General features: G+C 47.3%; 1 protein-coding gene across 1 annotated transcript in view; it reads left to right on the top strand.

The window, feature by feature from the left end:
* Positions 1–17,650, top strand: part of adamts3 (ADAM metallopeptidase with thrombospondin type 1 motif, 3) — a 210,783-nt gene extending 193,133 nt beyond the window's left edge. Inside the window, exons 22-25 of the mRNA XM_046348366.1 lie at positions 2,963–3,170; positions 5,209–5,326; positions 15,119–15,507; positions 17,174–17,650. Of these exons, the coding sequence (XP_046204322.1) occupies positions 2,963–3,170; positions 5,209–5,326; positions 15,119–15,507; positions 17,174–17,650 (1,192 nt within the window). The remainder of the gene's footprint in view (positions 1–2,962; positions 3,171–5,208; positions 5,327–15,118; positions 15,508–17,173) is intronic.

The raw sequence follows: 17,650 nt of genomic DNA, 5'->3' as shown, positions 1-17,650 counted from the left end.
ATTCACTCTGGTGCCTCTCCTAGTGTATCTCTATGGTTCCTCTCCTATTCACTCTGGTTCCTCTCCTAGTGTATCTCTGTGGTTCCTCTCCTATTCACTCTGGTTCCTCTCCTAGTGTGTCTCTATGGTTCCTCTCCTAGTGTGTCTCTATGGTTCCTCTCCTAGTGTATCTCTATGGTTCCTCTCCTATTCACTCTGGTTCCTCTCCTAGTGTGTCTCTATGGTTCCTCTCCTAGTGTATCTCTATGGTTCCTCTCCTATTCACTCTGGTTCCTCTCCTAGTGTGTCTCTATGGTGCCTCTCCTAGTGTATCTCTATGGTTCCTCTCCTATTCACTCTGGTTCCTCTCCTAGTGTGTCTCTATGGTGCCTCTCCTAGTGTGTCTCTATGGTGCCTCTCCTATTCACTCTGGTTCCTCTCCTAGTGTGTCTCTATGGTTCCTCTCCTAGTGTATCTCTATGGTTCCTCTCCTATTCACTCTGGTTCCTCTCCTAGTGTGTCTCTATGGTGCCTCTCCTAGTGTGTCTCTATGGTGCCTCTCCTATTCACTCTGGTTCCTCTCCTAGTGTGTCTCTATGGTTCCTCTCCTAGTGTGTCTCTATGGTGCCTCTCCTCGTGTGTCTCTATGGTTCCTCTCCTCGTGTGTCTCTATGGTTCCTCTCCTAGTGTGTTTCTATGGTTCCTCTCCTAGTGTGTCTCTATGGTGCCTCTCCTAGTGTGTCTCTGTGGTTCCTCTCCTAGTGTGTCTCTGTGGTTCCTCTCCTAGTGTGTCTCTGTGGTTCCTCTCCTAGTGTGTGTCTATGGTGCCTCTCCTAGTGTGTCTCTATGGTGCCTCTCCTAGTGTGTCTCTATGGTGCCTCTCCTAGTGTGTCTCTATGGTTCCTCTCCTAGTGTGTCTCTATGGTGCCTCTCCTAGTGTGTCTCTATGGTTCCTCTCCTAGTGTGTCTCTATGGTTCCTCTCCTAGTGTGTCTCTATGGTTCCTCTCCTAGTGTGTCTCTGTGGTTCCTCTCCTCGTGTGGTTCCTCTCCTCGTGTGGTTCCTCTCCTCGTGTGGTTCCTCTCCTCGTGTGGTTCCTCTCCTCGTGTGGTTCTTCTCCCCGTGTGGTTCCTCTCCTCGTGTGGTTCCTCTCCTCGTGTGTCTCTATGGTTCCTCTCCTAGTGTGTCTCTATGGTCCCTCTCCTAGTGTGTCTCTATGGTTCCTCTCCTAGTGTGTCTCTATGGTTCTTCTCCTAGTGTGTCGCTATGGTTCCTCTCCCCGTGTGTCTCTGTGGTTCCTCTCCTAGTGTGTCTCTATGGTGCCTCTCCTAGTGTGTCTCTGTGGTTCCTCTCCTAGTGTATCTCTATGGTTCCTCTCCTATTCACTCTGGTTCCTCTCCTAGTGTGTCTCTATGGTGCCTCTCCTAGTGTGTCTCTATGGTGCCTCTCCTATTCACTCTGGTTCCTCTCCTAGTGTGTCTCTATGGTTCCTCTCCTAGTGTATCTCTATGGTTCCTCTCCTATTCACTCTGGTTCCTCTCCTAGTGTGTCTCTATGGTGCCTCTCCTAGTGTGTCTCTATGGTGCCTCTCCTATTCACTCTGGTTCCTCTCCTAGTGTGTCTCTATGGTGCCTCTCCTCGTGTGGTTCCTCTCCTCGTGTGGTTCCTCTCCTCGTGTGGTTCCTCTCCTCGTGTGGTTCCTCTCCCCGTGTGGTTCCTCTCCTCGTGTGGTTCCTCTCCTCGTGTGTCTCTATGGTTCCTCTCCTAGTGTGTCTCTATGGTGCCTCTCCTAATGTGTCTCTATGGTGCCTCTCCTAGTGTGTCTCTGTGGTTCCTCTCCTCGTGTGGTTCCTCTCCTAGTGTGTCTCTGTGGTTCCTCTCCTAGTGTGTCTCTATGGTGCCTCTCCTAATGTGTCTCTATGGTGCCTCTCCTCGTGTGTCTCTATGGTTCCTCTCCTCGTGTGGTTCCTCTCCCCGTGTGGTTCCTCTCCTCGTGTGGTTCCTCTCCTAGTGTGTCTCTATGGTGCCTCTCCTAGTGTGTCTCTATGGTGCCTCTCCTAGTGTGTCTCTATGGTTCCTCTCCTCGTGTGGTTCCTCTCCTCGTGTGGTTCCTCTCCTCGTGTGGTTCCTCTCCCCGTGTGGTTCCTCTCCTCGTGTGGTTCCTCTCCTCGTGTGGTTCCTCTCCTCGTGTGGTTCCTCTCCTCGTGTGGTTCCTCTCCTCGTGTGATTCCTCTCCCCGTGTGGTTCCTCTCCTCGTGTGGTTCCTCTGCTCGTGTGTCTCTATGGTTCCTCTCCTAGTGTGTCTCTGTGGTTCCTCTCCTAGTGTGTCTCTATGGTGCCTCTCCTAGTGTGTCTCTATGGTTCCTCTCCTAGTGTGTTTCTATGGTTCCTCTCCTAGTGTGTCTCTATGGTGCCTCTCCTAATGTGTCTCTATGGTTCCTCTCCTCATGTGTCTCTATGGTTCCTCTCCTAGTGTGTCTCTATGGTGCCTCTCCTAGTGTGTCTCTATGGTTCCTCTCCTCGTGTGTCTCTATGGGTCCTCTCCTCATGTGTCTCTATGGTTCCTCTCCTCATGTGTCTCTGTGGTTCCTCTCCTAGTGTGTCTCTATGGTTCCTCTTCTCGTGTGTCTCTGTGGTTCCTCTCCTAGTGTGTCTCTATGGTTCCTCTCCTAGTGTGTCTCTATGGTTCCTCTCCTCGTGTGTCTCTGTGGTTCCTCTCCTAGTGTGTCTCTATGGTTCCTCTCCTAGTGTGTCTCTATGGTTCCTCTCCTAGTGTGTCTCTATGGTTGTAGCTCTACGGTTCCTCTCCTAGTGTAGCTCTTTGGTGGTCGCTCTGTGGTGGTCGCTCTGGTTCCTCTTCTGTTGTAACTATATAGGTGTCACTCTATGGCTGAACCTCTATGGCTGTCACTTTATCATTGAAACTGCATGGTTCCTCTATGGCTTCTATCCTGTTCTAACTATGTTTGTTATTATCTCTCCAGATGGATCTCAGAGGACTGGGAGCACTGCACTAAGACTTGTGGCAGTTTGGGTTTCCATATCCGGACGGTTCGCTGTGTCCAGTTCCTTAATGAGGGGACCAACCGCTCAGTCCACAGCAAGTACTGCAGTGGGGAGAAACCAGAGAGCAGACGGCCCTGTAACAGACTGCCCTGTCCTGCACACTGGAGGCCTGGGGCCTGGTCAGAGGTAATGATATATACAGATATATATACACATCTCATTACCTTTGACCAGGCATAACTATAACTCAATACCTCTGACCAGGTATATATATATATATATTGCGGACTGCAATAGCATCGAATAGTCCCCGCGATATGCAACTGTTCAGGGAAGTCAGGAACCAATACACGCAGTCAGTCAGGAAAGCCAAGGCCAGCTTCATCAGGCAGAAATTTGCATCCTGTAGCTCCAACTCCAAAAAGTTCTGGGACAGTGTAAAGTCCATGGAGAACAAGAGAACCTCCCAGCTGCCCACTGCACTGAGGCTAGGTAACACGGTCACCACCGATAAATCTATGATTATCGAAAACTTCAACAAAACTTCAACAAGCATTTCTCAACGGCTGGCCATGCCTTCCTCCTGGCTACTCCAACCTCGGCCAAAAGCTCCGCCCCCCCCCCCCGCAGCTCCTCGCCCAAGCCTCTCCAGGTTCTCCTTTACCCAAATCCAGATAGCAGATGTCCTGAAAGAGCTGTGAATCCTGGACCCATACAAATCAGCTGGGCTTGACAATCTGGACCCTCTATTTCTGAAACTATCCGCCGCCATTGTCGCAACCCCTATTACCAGCCTGTTCAACCTCTCTTTCATATCGTCTGAGATCCCCAAGGATTGGAAAGCTGCCGAAGTCATCCCCCTCTTCAAAGGGGGAGACACCCTGGACCCAAACTGTTACAGACCTATATCCATCCTGCCCTGCCTATCGAAGGTCTTCGAAAGCCAAGTCAACAAACAGGTCACTGACCATCTCGAATCCCACCGTACCTTCTCCGCTGGGCAATCTGGTTTCCGAGCCGGTCACGGGTGCACCTCAGCCACGTTCAAGGTACTAAGCGATATCATAACCGCCATCGATAAAAGACAGTACTGTGCAGCCGTCTTCATCGACCTGGCTAAGGCTTTCGACTCTGTCAATCACCATATTCTTATCGACAGACTCAGTAGGCTCGGTTTTTCTAATGACTGCCTTGCCTGGTTCACCAACTACTTTGCAGACAGAGTTCAGTGTGTCAAATCGGAGGGCATGTTGTCTGGTCCTCTGGCAGTCTCTATGGGGGAGCCACAGGGTTCAATTCTTGGGCCGACTCTTTTCTCTGTATATATCAATGATGAACTATTGAGCTCCCTACAACAACCACTACATCCCTAACTATGGAGCTCCCTACAACAACCACGACATCCCTAACTATGGAGGTCCCTGTAACAACCACGACATCCCTAACTATGGAGCTCCCTACAACAACCACGACATCCCTAACTCTGGAGCTCCCTACAACAACCACGACATCCCTAACTATGGAGCTCCCTACAACAACCACGACATCCCTAACTATGGAGCTCCCTACAACAACCACGACATCCCTAACTATGGAGCTCCCTACAACAACCACGACATCCCTAACTATGGAGCTCCCTACAACAACCACGACATCCCTAACTATGGAGCTCCCTACAACAACCACGACATCCCTAACTATGGAGCTCCCTATAACAACCACGACATCCCTAACGATGGAGCTCCCTACAACAACCACGACATCCCTAACTATGGAGCTCCCTACAACAACCACGACATCCCTAACTATGGAGCTCCCTATAACAACCACGACATCCCTAACTATGGAGCTCCCTACAACAACCACTACATCCCTAACTATGGAGCTCCCTACAACAACCACGACATCCCTAACTATGGAGCTCTCTACAACAACAATAGTTATGACTGGGGTCTAGTCAGAGGTATGGAGGGATACTTGGTGAGGACTGGGGTCTAGTCAGAAGTATCGAGGGATACTTAGTTATGACTGGGGTCTAGTCAGAGGTATTGAGGTATACTTAGTGAGGACTGGAGCAGAGGTTTCGTATGTAGGGCCTGAGTCTTGATGTGTTGAGTGTTAGGTGTTTTGCTGTAGTTATTGTGTGACTGATAACTCCAGTAAGTGTTGTGTCTGGATTGCAGTGTGACTGATAACTATGGCATTTATATGTGTTGTGTTTCAGTGCTCAGTGACATGTGGTGAGGGGGTGGAGAGGCGCTTAGTGACGTGTCGTATTGGAGATCAGTGTAATGGAGAGAGACCTGAGGCCCACAGACCCTGCAAACCAGGACCCTGTCACGGTGAGATACAACCCTAACTCTAACCTTAACATTAACCCTGACTATCAATTACATTTTGTATTTGTTGGTGTGTTTAAATGTTTTATAATTATTGAAGCTATCACCAGCCTAGTCTTTAAACATTTCCTTTTGAAGGACTGTTGTCTGGAACTATTCTAACCCTAACCAACCCCAGGGTTTGAATCCTAACCCTAACCCCTTAGACCCCCATACCTAACCCTAACCACCCCAAAGCCTGAATCCTAACCCTAACAACTCCTGAAACATGAGTTCTAACCCTAACCCCTCTGGCCCCCATACCTAACCCTAACCACCCCCAATGCCTGAATCAAAACCCAAACCCCCATAAAGGGGGCCGGGGTATCCTGGAAGGATATTGATCTCATGCCGTCAGTAGAGGATGCCTGGATATTTTTTTTTAAATGCCTTCCTAACTATCTTAAATAAACATGCCCCATTCAAGAAATTTAGAACCAGGAACAGATATAGCCCTTGGTGCTCCCCAGACCTGACTGCCCTTAACACAAAAACATCCTATGGCGTTCTGCATTAGCATCGAACAGCCCCCGTGATATGCAGCTGTTCGGGGAAGCTAGAAACCATTATACACAGGCAGTTAGAAAAGCCAAGGCTAGCTTTTTCAAGCAGAAATTTGCTTCATGCAACACTAACTCAAAAACACGTTAAAGTCCATGGAGAATAAGAACACCTCCTCCCAGCTGCCCACTGCGCTGAAGATAGGAAACACTGTCACCACTGATAAATTCACCATAATTGAGAATTTCAATAAGCATTTTTCTACGGCTGGCCATGCTTTCCACCTGGCTACTCCTACCCCGGTCAACAGCACTGCACCCCCAACAGCAACTCGCCCAAGCCTTCCCCATTTCTCCTTCTCCCAAATCCGTTCAGCTGATGTTCTGAAAGAGCTGCAAAATCTGGAACCCTACAAATCAGCCGGGCTAGACAATCTGGACCCTTTCTTTCTAAAATTATCTGCCGAAATTGTTGCCACCCCTATTACTGGCCTGTGCAACCTCTCTTTCGTGGCGTCTGAGATTCCCAAAGATTGGAAAGCAGCTGCGGTCATCCCCCTCTTCAAAGGGGGGGACACTCTTGACCCAAACTGCTACAGACCTATATCTATCCTACCATGCCTTTCTAAGGTCTTCGAAAGCCAAGTCAACAAACAGATTACCAACCATATCGAATCTCACCATACCTTCTCTACTATGCAATCTGGTTTCAGAGCTGGTCATGGGTGCATCTCAGCCACGCTCAAGGTCCTAAACGATATCTTAACCGCCATCGATACGAAACATTACTGTGCAGCCGTATTCATTGATCTGGCTAAGGCTTTTGACTCTGTCAATCACCACATCCTCATCGGCAGACTCGACAGCCTTGGTTTCTCAAATGATTGCCTCGCCTGGTTCACCAACTACTTCTCTGATAGAGTTCAGTGTGTCAAATCGGAGGGTCTGCTGTCCGGACCTCTGGCAGTCTCTATGGGGGTGCCACAGGGTTCAATTCTTGGACCGACTCTCTTCTCTCTATACATCAATGAGGTCGCTCTTGCTGCTGGTGAGTCTCTGATCCTGATCCTGATCCTCTACGCAGACGACACCATTCTGTATACTTCTGGCCCTTCTTTGGACACTGTGTTAACAACCCTCCAGGCAAGCTTCAATGCCATACAACTCTCCTTCCGTGGCCTCCAGTTGCTCTTAAATACAAGTAAAACTAAATGCATGCTCTTCAACCGATCGCTACCTGCACCTACCAGCCTGTCCAACATCACTACTCTGGACGGCTCTGACTTAAAATACGTGGACAACTACAAATACTTAGGTGTCTGGTTAGACTGTAAACTCTCCTTCCAGACCCATATCAAACATCTCCAATCCAAAGTTAAATCTAGAATTGGCTTCCTATTTCGCAACAAAGCATCCTTCACTCATGCTGCCAAACATACCCTTGTAAAACTGACCATCCTACCAATCCAAATCAAATCAAATCAAATCAAATTTTATTTGTCACATACACATGGTTAGCAGATGTTAATGCGAGTGTAGCGAAATGCTTGTGCTTCTAGTTCTGACAATGCAGTGATAACCAACAAGTAATCTAACTAACAATTCCAAAACTACTGTCTTATACACAGTGTAAGGGGATAAGGAACATGTACATAAGGATATATGAATGAGTGATGGTACAGAGCAGCATACAGTAGATGGTATCGAGTACAGTATATACATATGAGATGAGTGTGTAGACAAAGTAAACAAAGTGGCATAGTTAAAGTGGCTAGTGATACATGTGTTACATAAGGATGCAGTCGATGATGTAGAGTACAGTATATACATATGCATATGAGATGAATAATGTAGGGTAAGTAACATTATATAAGGTAGCATTGTTTAAAGTGGCTAGTGATATATTTACATAATTTCCCATCAATTCCCATTATTAAAATGGCTGGAGTTGGGTCAGTGTCAATGACAGTGTGTTGGCAGCAGCCACTCAGTGTTAGTGGTGGCTGTTTAACAGTCTGATGGCCTTGAGATAGAAGCTGTTTTTCAGTCTCTCGGTCCCAGCTTTGATGCACCTGTACTGACCTCGCCTTCTGGATGATAGCGGGGTGAACAGGCAGTGGTTTGGGTGGTTGATGTCCTTGATGATCTTTATGGCCTTCCTGTAACAACGGGTGGTGTAGGTGTCCTGGAGGGCAGGTAGTTTGCCCCCGGTGATGCGTTGTGCAGTCCTCACTACCCTCTGGAGAGCCTTACGGTTGAGGGCGGAGCAGTTGCCGTACCAGGCGGTGATACAGCCCGCCAGGATGCTCTCGATTGTGCATCTGTAGAAGTTTGTGAGTGCTTTTGGTGACAAGCCGAATTTCTTCAGCCTCCTGAGGTTGAATAGGCGCTGCTGCGCCTTCTTCACGACGCTGTCAGTGTGAGTGGACCAATTCAGTTTGTCTGTGATGTGTATGCCGAGGAACTTAAAACTAGCTACCCTCTCCACTACTGTTCCATCGATGTGGATAGGGGGGTGTTCCCTCTGCTGTTTCCTGAAGTCCACAATCATCTCCTTAGTTTTGTTGACGTTGAGTGTGAGGTTATTTTCCTGACACCACACTCCGAGGGCCCTCACCTCCTCCCTGTAGGCCGTCTCGTCGTTGTTGGTAATCAAGTCGTTGTTGGTAATCAAGTCGTTGTTGGTAATCAAGCCTACCACTGTTGTGTCGTCCGCAATCCTCGACTTTGGCGATGTCATTTACAAAATAGCCTCCAATACCCTACTCAACAAATTGGATGCAGTCTATCATGTCATCTACAAAACCTTGCTAGGTAAAGTCCCCCCTTATCTCAGCTCGCTGGTCACCATAGCATCTCCCACCTGTAGCACACGCTCCAGCAGGTATATCTCTCTAGTCACCCCCAAAACCAATTCTTTTTTTGGCGGCCGCCTCTCCTTCCAGTTCTCTGCTGCCAATGACTGGAACGAACTACAAAAATCTCTGAAACTGGAAACACTTATCTCCCTCACTAGCTTTAAGCACCAACTGTCAGAGCAGCTCACAGATTACTGCACCTGTACATAGCCCACCTATAATTTAGCCCACCTATAATTTAGCCCAAACAACTACCTCTTTCCCAACTGTATTTAATTTATTTATTTATTTTGCTCCTTTGCACCCCATTATTTTTATTTCTACTTTGCACATTCTTCCATTGCAAAACTACCATTCCAGTGTTTTACTTGCTATATTGTATTTACTTTGCCACCATGGCCTTTTTTGCCTTTACCTCCCTTCTCACCTCATTTGCTCACATTGTATATAGACTTGTTTATACTGTATTATTGACTGTATGTTTGTTTTACTCCATGTGTAACTCTGTGTCATTGTATCTGTCAAACTGCTTTGCTTTATATTGGCCAGGTCGCAATTGTAAATGAGAACTTGTTCTCAACTTGCCTACCTGGTTAAATAAGGGTGAAATAAAAATATATATATATTTTTTTTAAATAACCCTAACCACTCCTGAAACCGGAGTCCTAACGCTAACCCCTCAGAGGGGGGGGGGGGGATTGTTAAGCTGACATATGGAATTGTTTTAAGATGGTCATACTATGGATCATTTAGATATTTGGTTAAGAAAATATTTACTAAAACTAAAGAAAAAACAGATATAATATAATTGTTTTATTATTATGTAAGGAAATCAGTCAATTGAAATAAATAAAGTAGGCCCTAATCTTTGATTTTTACATGATTGGGCAGGGGCGCAGCCATATTTTATTTTTTTATTTCACCTTTATTTAACCAGGTAGGCTAGTTGAGAACAGGTTCTCATTTGCAACTGCGACCTGGCCAAAATAAAGCATAGCAGTGTGAACAGACAACACAGAGTTACACATGGAGTAAACAATTAACAAGTCAATAACACAGAGAAAAAAAGGGGAGTCTATATACAATGTGTGCAAAAGGCATGAGGAGGTAGGCGAATAATTACAATATTGCAGATTAACACTGGAGTGATAAATGATCAGATGATCATGTACAGGTAGAGATATTGGTGTGCAAAAGAGCAGAAAAGTAAATAAATAAAAACTGTGGGGATGAGGTAGGTGAAAATGGGTGTGCTATTTACCAATAGATTATGTACAGCTGCAGCGATCGGTTAGCTGCTCAGCTAGCTGATGTTTGAAGTTGGTGAGGGAGATAAAAGTCTACAACTTCAGCGATTTTTGCAATTCGTTCCAGTCACAGGCAGCAGAGTACTGGAACGAAAGGCGGCCGAATGAGGTGTTGGCTTTAGGGATGATCAATGAGATACACCTGCTGGAGCGCGTGCTACGGATGGGTGTTGCCATCGTGACCAGTGAGCTGAGATAAGGCGGAGCTTTGCCTAGCATGGCCTTGTAGATGACCTGAAGCCAGTGGGTCTGGCGACGAATATGTAGCGAGGGCCAGCCGACTAGAGCATACATGTCGCAGTGGTGGGTAGTATAAGGTGCTTTAGTGACAAAACGGATGGCACTGTGATAAACTGCATCCAGTTTGCTGAGTAGAGTGTTGGAAGCAATTTTGTAGATGACGTCGCCGAAGTCGAGGATCGGTAGGATAGTCAGTTTTACTAGGGTAAGCTTGGCAGCGTGAGTGAAGGAGGCTTTGTTGCGGAATAGAAAGCCGATTCTTGATTTGATTTTCGATTGGAGATGTTTGATATGGGTCTGGAAGGAGAGTTTGCAGTCTAGCCAGACACCTAGGTACTTATAGGTGTCCACATATTCAAGGTCGGAGCCATCCAGTGTGGTGATGCTAGTCGGGCATGCGGGTGCAGGCAGCGATCGGTTGAAAAGCATGCATTTGGTTTTACTAGCGTTTAAGAGCAGTTGGAGGCCACGGAAGGAGTGTTGTATGGCATTGAAGCTCGATTGGAGGTTAGATAGCACAGTGTCCAATGACGGGCCGAAAGTGTATACAATGGTGTCGTCTGCGTAGAGGTGGATCAGGGAATCGCCCGCAGCAAGAGCAACATCATTGATATATACAGAGAAAAGAGTCGGCCCGAGAATTGAACCCTGTGGCACCCCCATAGAGACTGCCAGAGGACCGGACAACATGCCCTCCGATTTGACACACTGAACAGTGTCTGCAAAGTAATCGGTGAACCAGGCAAGGCAGTCATCCGAAAAACCGAGGCTACTGAGTCTGCCGATAAGAATATGGTGATTGACAGAGTCGAAAGCCTTGACAAGGTCAATGAAGACGGCTGCACAGTACTGTCTTTTATCGATGGCGGTTATGATGTTGTTTAGTACCTTGAGTGTGGCTGAGGTGCACCCGTGACCGGCTCGGAAACCGGATTGCATAGCGGAGAAGGTACGGTGGGATTCGAGATGGTCAGTCACCTGTTTGTTGACTTGGCTTTCGAAGACCTTAGATAGGCAGGGCAGGATGGATATAGGTCTGTAACAGTTTGGGTCCAGGGTGTCACCCCCGTTGAAGAGGGGGATGACTGCGGCAGCTTTCCAGTCCTTGGGGATCTCAGACGATATGAAAGAGAGGTTGAACAGGCTGGTAATAGGGGTTGCGACAATGGCGGCGGATAGTTTCAGAAATAGAGGGTCCAGATTGTCAAGCCCAGCTGATTTATACGGGTCCAGGTTTTGCAGCTCTTTCAGAACATCTGCTATCTGGATTTGGGTAAAGGAGAACCTGGAGAGGCTTGGGCGAGGAGCTGCGGGGGGGCCGGGGCTGTTGGCCAAGGTAGGAGTAGCCAGGCGGAAGGCATGGCCAGCCGTTGAGAAATGCTTGTTGAAGTTTTCGATAATCATGGATTTGTCGGTGGTGACCGTGTTCCCTAGCCTCAGTGCAGTGGGCAGCTGGGAGGAGGTGCTCTTGTTCTCCATGGACTTCACAGTGTCCCAGAACTTTTTGGAGTTGGAGCTACAGGATGCAAACTTCTGCCTGAAGAAGCTGGCCTTAGCTTTCCTGACTGACTGCGTGTATTGGCTCCTGACTTCCCTGAACAGTTGCATATCGCGGGGACTGTTCGATGCTATTGCAGTCCGCCACAGGATGTTTTTGTGCTGGTCGAGGGCAGTCAGGTCTGGAGTGAACCAAGGGCTGTATCTGTTCTTAGTTCTGCATTTTTTGAACGGAGCATGCTTATCTAAAATGGTGAGGAAGTTACTCTTAAAGAATGACCAGGCATCCTCAACTGACGGGATGAGGTCAATGTCCTTCCAGGATACCCGGGCCAGGTCGATTAGAAAGGCCTGCTCACAGAAGTGTTTTAGGGAGCGTTTGACAGTGATGAGGGGTGGTCGTTTGACTGCGGCACCGTAGCGGATACAGGCAATGAGGCAGTGGTCGCTGAGATCCTGGTTGAAGACAGCGGAGGTGTATTTGGAGGGCCAGTTGGTCAGGATGACGTCTATGAGGGTGCCCTTGCTTACAGAGTTAGGGTTGTACCTGGTGGGTTCTTTGATGATTTGTGTGAGATTGAGGGCATCTAGCTTAGATTGTAGGACTGCCGGGGTGTTAAGCATATCCCAGTTTAGGTCACCTAGCAGAACAAACTCTGAAGCTAGATGGGGGGGCAATCAATTCACAAATGGTGTCCAGGGCACAGCTGGGAGCTGAGGGGGGGTCGGTAGCAGGCGGAAACAGTGAGAGACTTATTTCTGGAGAGAGTAATTTTCAGAATTAGTAGTTCGAACTGTTTGGGTATGGACCTGGAAAGTATGACATTACTTTGCAGGCTATCTCTGCAGTAGACTGCAACTCCTCCCCCTTTAGCAGTTCTATCTTGACGGAAGATGTTATAGTTGGGTATGGAAATCTCTGAATTTTTGGTGGCCTTCCTGAGCCAGGATTCAGACACGGCAAGGACATCTGGGTTAGCAGAGTGTGCTAAAGCAGTGAGTAAAACAAACTTAGGGAGGAGGCTTCTGATGTTGACATGCATGAAACCAAGGCTTTTTCGATCACAGAAGTCAACAAATGAGGGTGCCTGGGGACATGCAGGGCCAGGGTTTACCTCCACATCACCCGCGGAACAGAGAAGGAGTAGTATGAGGGTGCGGCTAAGGGCTATCAAAACTGGTCGCCTAGAGCGTTGGGGACAGAGAATTAGAGGAGCAGGTTTCTGGGCATGGTAGAATATATTCAGGGCATAATGCGCAGACAGGGGTATGGTGGGGTGCGGGTATGGCGGAGGTAAGCCCAGGCACTGGGTGATGATGAGAGAGGTTTTATCTCTGGACATGCTGGTTGTAATGGGTGAGGTCACCGCATATGTTGGAGGAGGGACAAAGGAGGTATCAGGGGTATGCGGAGTGGGACTAGGGGCTCCATAGTGAACTAAAACAATGATAACTAACCTGAGCAACAGTATACAAGGCATATTGACATTTGAGAGAGACATACAGCGAGGCATACAGTAATCACAGGTGTTGAATTGGGAAAGCTAGCTAAAACAGTGGGTGAGACAACAGCTAATCGGCTAGCATAACAACAGCAGGTAAAAAGGCATTGACTAGGCAACGGGGCCGACAGATAAAACAAACAAGCAGAATGGAGTACCGTGATTAATGGACAGTCCAGCGTGCATCAGCTATGTAGCCAAGTGATCAGAGTCCAAGGGCAGCGGTGGATGGGGCAGGGGGGCGGGGCTGGCGAGTGTTATCCAGGTTAAGAAAACTAACAATGACTAAGTAGCTTGTAGCTAGCTAGCTGGTAGCTAAATAGCTTGTAGCTAGCCAGCTGGTAGCTAAATAGCTTGTAGCTAGCTAGCTGGTAGCTAAATAGCTTGTAGCTAGCTAGCTGGTAGCTAAATAGCTTGTAGCTAGCTGGTTAGCTTCTGGAGGTTCTTGGGTGTGTTCTGGGCTAAACAAGCTAAACAAGCTAGCAGTTAGCCTGCCGAGTTAGCAAGCAAGGAGATAGCGAGGGCTAGTGAGTTAGCCTTTGGAGGACGTTGCGATGGGGTGAGTCTGTTTATTCCTCTTCATGCGGTGACATCAATAGACCGGTCGTGGATCCGGGTATAGAAGCCCAGGAATATGCTAGGAGCTCTAGCCGGGCTAGCTTCAAGCTACGTGGGTGGAAACGCTAGCCAGGAGTAATCAACCAGGGTTGCTGTTTAGCTCGATAGCTAGTTGTGAAGATCCGGCTGAAGAATGTTCCGTTTGTGGTGGGAATCCGGGGGTAAAAAATAAATAGGTCCGTTATGCTCTGGTTAGCGTCGCGTTGTTCGAACTGGCGAGAGCTTTCCGAGCTAAAGGTTAGCTGAAGACCGCTAGCATAGCTGGCTAGCTTCAGTTGAAGGGTTCCGGTTTCGGTTTCGAAGTAAATATAACTACTTTAGGAAAAGTAGCTACATTGGAGGGTTGCAGAAGAGTATTTGGAAGCTTAGGTTTAGCAAAATGTTTTTAAAGATATGCGAAGAAAAAAATATCTAAAATATCTAAAACGAAAAAGTGACGATATTTACAGAGAGACGATACGACAGGACGAGTTACTGCTACGCCATCTTGGCGTCCAAAAATTCACCATAGGTGAGCCAGGACCAGCAAACCAGAATTTGTTTTTCCCCACAAAAAGCTTTATTACAGACAGAAATACTCCTCGGTTTCATCAGCCGTCCAGGTGGCTGATAACTAGGGAGGGAGTTGAATAACAAGGGAGGGAGTTGAATAACAAGGGAGGGAGTTGAATAACTAGGGAGGGAGGGAGTTGAATAACTAGGGAGGGAGGGAGTTGAATAACGAGGGAGGGAGGGAGTTGAATAACGAGGGAGGGAGGGAGCTGAATAACGAGGGAGGGAGGGAGGGAGCTGAATAACGAGGGAGGGAGGGAGCTGAATAACTATAGCAGACATTAATTAGCCTATTTCCACAGCATTCAGCAGAGGGAGGCTGTAAATCCACTGCTTTATTCAGACTAAAGACCATAACACCAAACTGATGAGATTTTCACAAATATAGTATAAGGAGATATACCCTAACCTTTAACTGGGACCACCCATACGTAGAATGTATGCACACATGACTGTAAGTCGCTTTGGATAAAAGCGTCTGCTAAATGGCATATATTTATTTATTTATTTATTTTATTTAACTGCTTTTCACCGTGGTGGTTCACTGTGTACTGGACCAAGCAGATAATGACACGAAAGTACAGATGTGGGAATCTATGATAAAAGAGAATGTTTTCATTACCATGTCAAATCTTTTGAATATCCTCTGTTTTAAAGGCCTGATATTATGTTTGTGTTTCAGATGAGCCGTGTAATGGGGATAAGTCTATATTCTGTCAGATGGAGGTCCTGGTGAGATACTGCTCTATCCCGGGATACAATAAACTGTGTTGTGACTCGTGTAGCAGACGCAGAGGAAGCCTGTCCCCCCTCCTAGTAGAAGCCGCCGAGATGGACCAGGAAGTACGCTTTGCCGCCGCCTCCCAGCTCCTGGAGACTCAGTCACTCAATGGGATGCGTGATTTGTCTCTTCGCTCCCTACTGACCCCCCGTGGATCCTCAACGCTATGCCCCAGCATCAGACACGCCCACAAGGTCCCACTTACTGCCGGTGGCGCGGTTCAGTCACATGCCACGGAGGGTCAAAGCTCGGACACGTTGAGGAAGAGCCGGTTGCTCAGGGAGACAAAGGTGGCTCTAACGGAGGCGGAGAGATGAAGTGGGATCGTTCCTCCTCTGGACTCCATGCAGATATCACTCCACCCTGCCTTTCTCACCTCACTACATCACCGGAGGGGCGAGGGAGGGGCGAGGGAGGGAGGGAGGGAGGGAGAAGTGCTGGTTCACTTTCGTGTTAGAGACCCCCTAAGCAGCAGTGACAGGTTGTTTGAGTTGAAACCCACCATATACAGTATCACCAGAGCAGTTGGACTGAAGCCCCAGTCAAGTTACAACGTTACCCTTAGGAAATTGTTCTAGTTGTATAGAATTTCAATATCCAGCTATTTTTGTTTACTGGCGCTCTCTTATTTCTTCAACAAATCTAGATATTTCTAAAAGTCACTGTAAAAACTATATAATATACAGTACATATGTTAAACATTGTTAAAATGTCAGTATTATTATAACGAAGGCAAGATGACTCTGTCACAGGTTAAATCACCTTTTGGTTCCTAAACTACAGGCCCACAGACATACTAACATCTCCAGACCCATATGCAGATATTCCAGACCCATATGCAGATATTCCAGAACCATATGCAGATATTCCAGAACCATATGCAGATATTCCAGAACCATATGCAGATATTCCAGAACCATATGCAGATATTCCAGAACCATATGCAGATATTCCAGAACCATATGCAGATATTCCAGAACCATATGCAGATATTCCAGAACCATATGCAGATATTCCAGAACCATATGCAGATATTCCAGAACCATATGCAGATATTCCAGACCCATATGCAGATATTCCAGAACCATATGCAGATATTCCAGAACCATATGCAGATATTCCAGACCCATATGCAGATATTCCAGACCCATATGCAGATATTCCAGAACCATATGCAGATATTCCAGACCCATATGCAGATATTCCAGACCCATATGCAGATATTCCAGACCCATATGCAGATATTCCAGAACCATAATATGAAATGTCAGGTGGTGTATTATTTGTTCCCTAGAGTTCTCGGCTACAGGCTGTTGTAGCAGAATATGCATCAGGCTGTCAATACTCTGTTTAATGTCTTCATGAAGACACAGGGACAACAGGCAGAGACAACAGACCATCAACACATCTGAGAGGGATATATAGTATCCCTAAAGCCCTTTAGAGAGAGAATCTATGGATTCTATACCACCAGGGGGTTTGTTAGTATTTAACACACACATTGTGTGAGCTCTCCATGCCAATGCTTTTGTGAAGATGGACTTACAAAATATCTTTATAGGGAGCAAATGATAATAGATGTCTAGCTTTATCAGAGAGGGAGAGAGAGAGCTATTTATTGTAAAATGATTTTGCCAACCACAATGCATCTGACTGCAATAGCGAACAAACCGTTGACAATGTTTCAGTTGAGTTCAATGTGCAACCGATCATTCTTACTCCTGTGTTGTCATTATAGGACCTAGTGTTGTCGTTTATAGTACTTGTAAATAGGATTTAGAAGGTCAATATTTATTAAGATAGTGGTACTGCTCTTTTTCCTGTGCAGCTCCTTCTGGTTGCCGAGGTGTTGTAGAAATAACCAAACAACATTATTATTATAGGTTCTAATAATAACCAAACTAAACCCAACATCAAGACCAACCACCTCATTCCAGCTCAACGCTTTCACTTCAGATCATCATTAGTGGAATCAACCCACTGTCCGCCAGTGGAATCAACCCGCTGTCAGTCAGTGGAATCAACCCGCTGTCAGTCAGTGGAATCAACCCCCTGTCCGCCAGTGGAATCAACCCGCTGTCCGTCAGTGGAATCAACCCACTGTCCGCCAGTGGAATCAACCCGCTGTCAGTCAGTGGAATCAACCCACTGTCCGCCAGTGGAATCAACCCGCTGTCAGTCAGTGGAATCAACCCGCTGTCAGTCAGTGGAATCAACCCGCTGTCCGCCAGTGGAATCAACCCGCTGTCAGCCAGTGGAATCAACCCACTGTCCTCCAGTGGAATCAACCCGCTGTCCGCCAGTGAAATCAACCCGCTGTCCGCCAGTGGAATCAACCCGCTGTCCGCCAGTGGAATCAACCCACTGTCCGCCAGTGGAATCAACCCACTGTCCGCCAGTGGAATCAACCCGCAGTCCGCCAGTCAAACGTAG

The sequence above is a fragment of the Oncorhynchus gorbuscha genome, linkage group LG05 (genome assembly GCF_021184085.1).
Source record: "Oncorhynchus gorbuscha isolate QuinsamMale2020 ecotype Even-year linkage group LG05, OgorEven_v1.0, whole genome shotgun sequence".
NCBI lineage: Eukaryota > Metazoa > Chordata > Actinopteri > Salmoniformes > Salmonidae > Oncorhynchus > Oncorhynchus gorbuscha.
The sequence above is the reverse complement of the archived record's forward strand: the minus strand, read 5'-3'. Positions and strand labels throughout refer to the sequence as shown.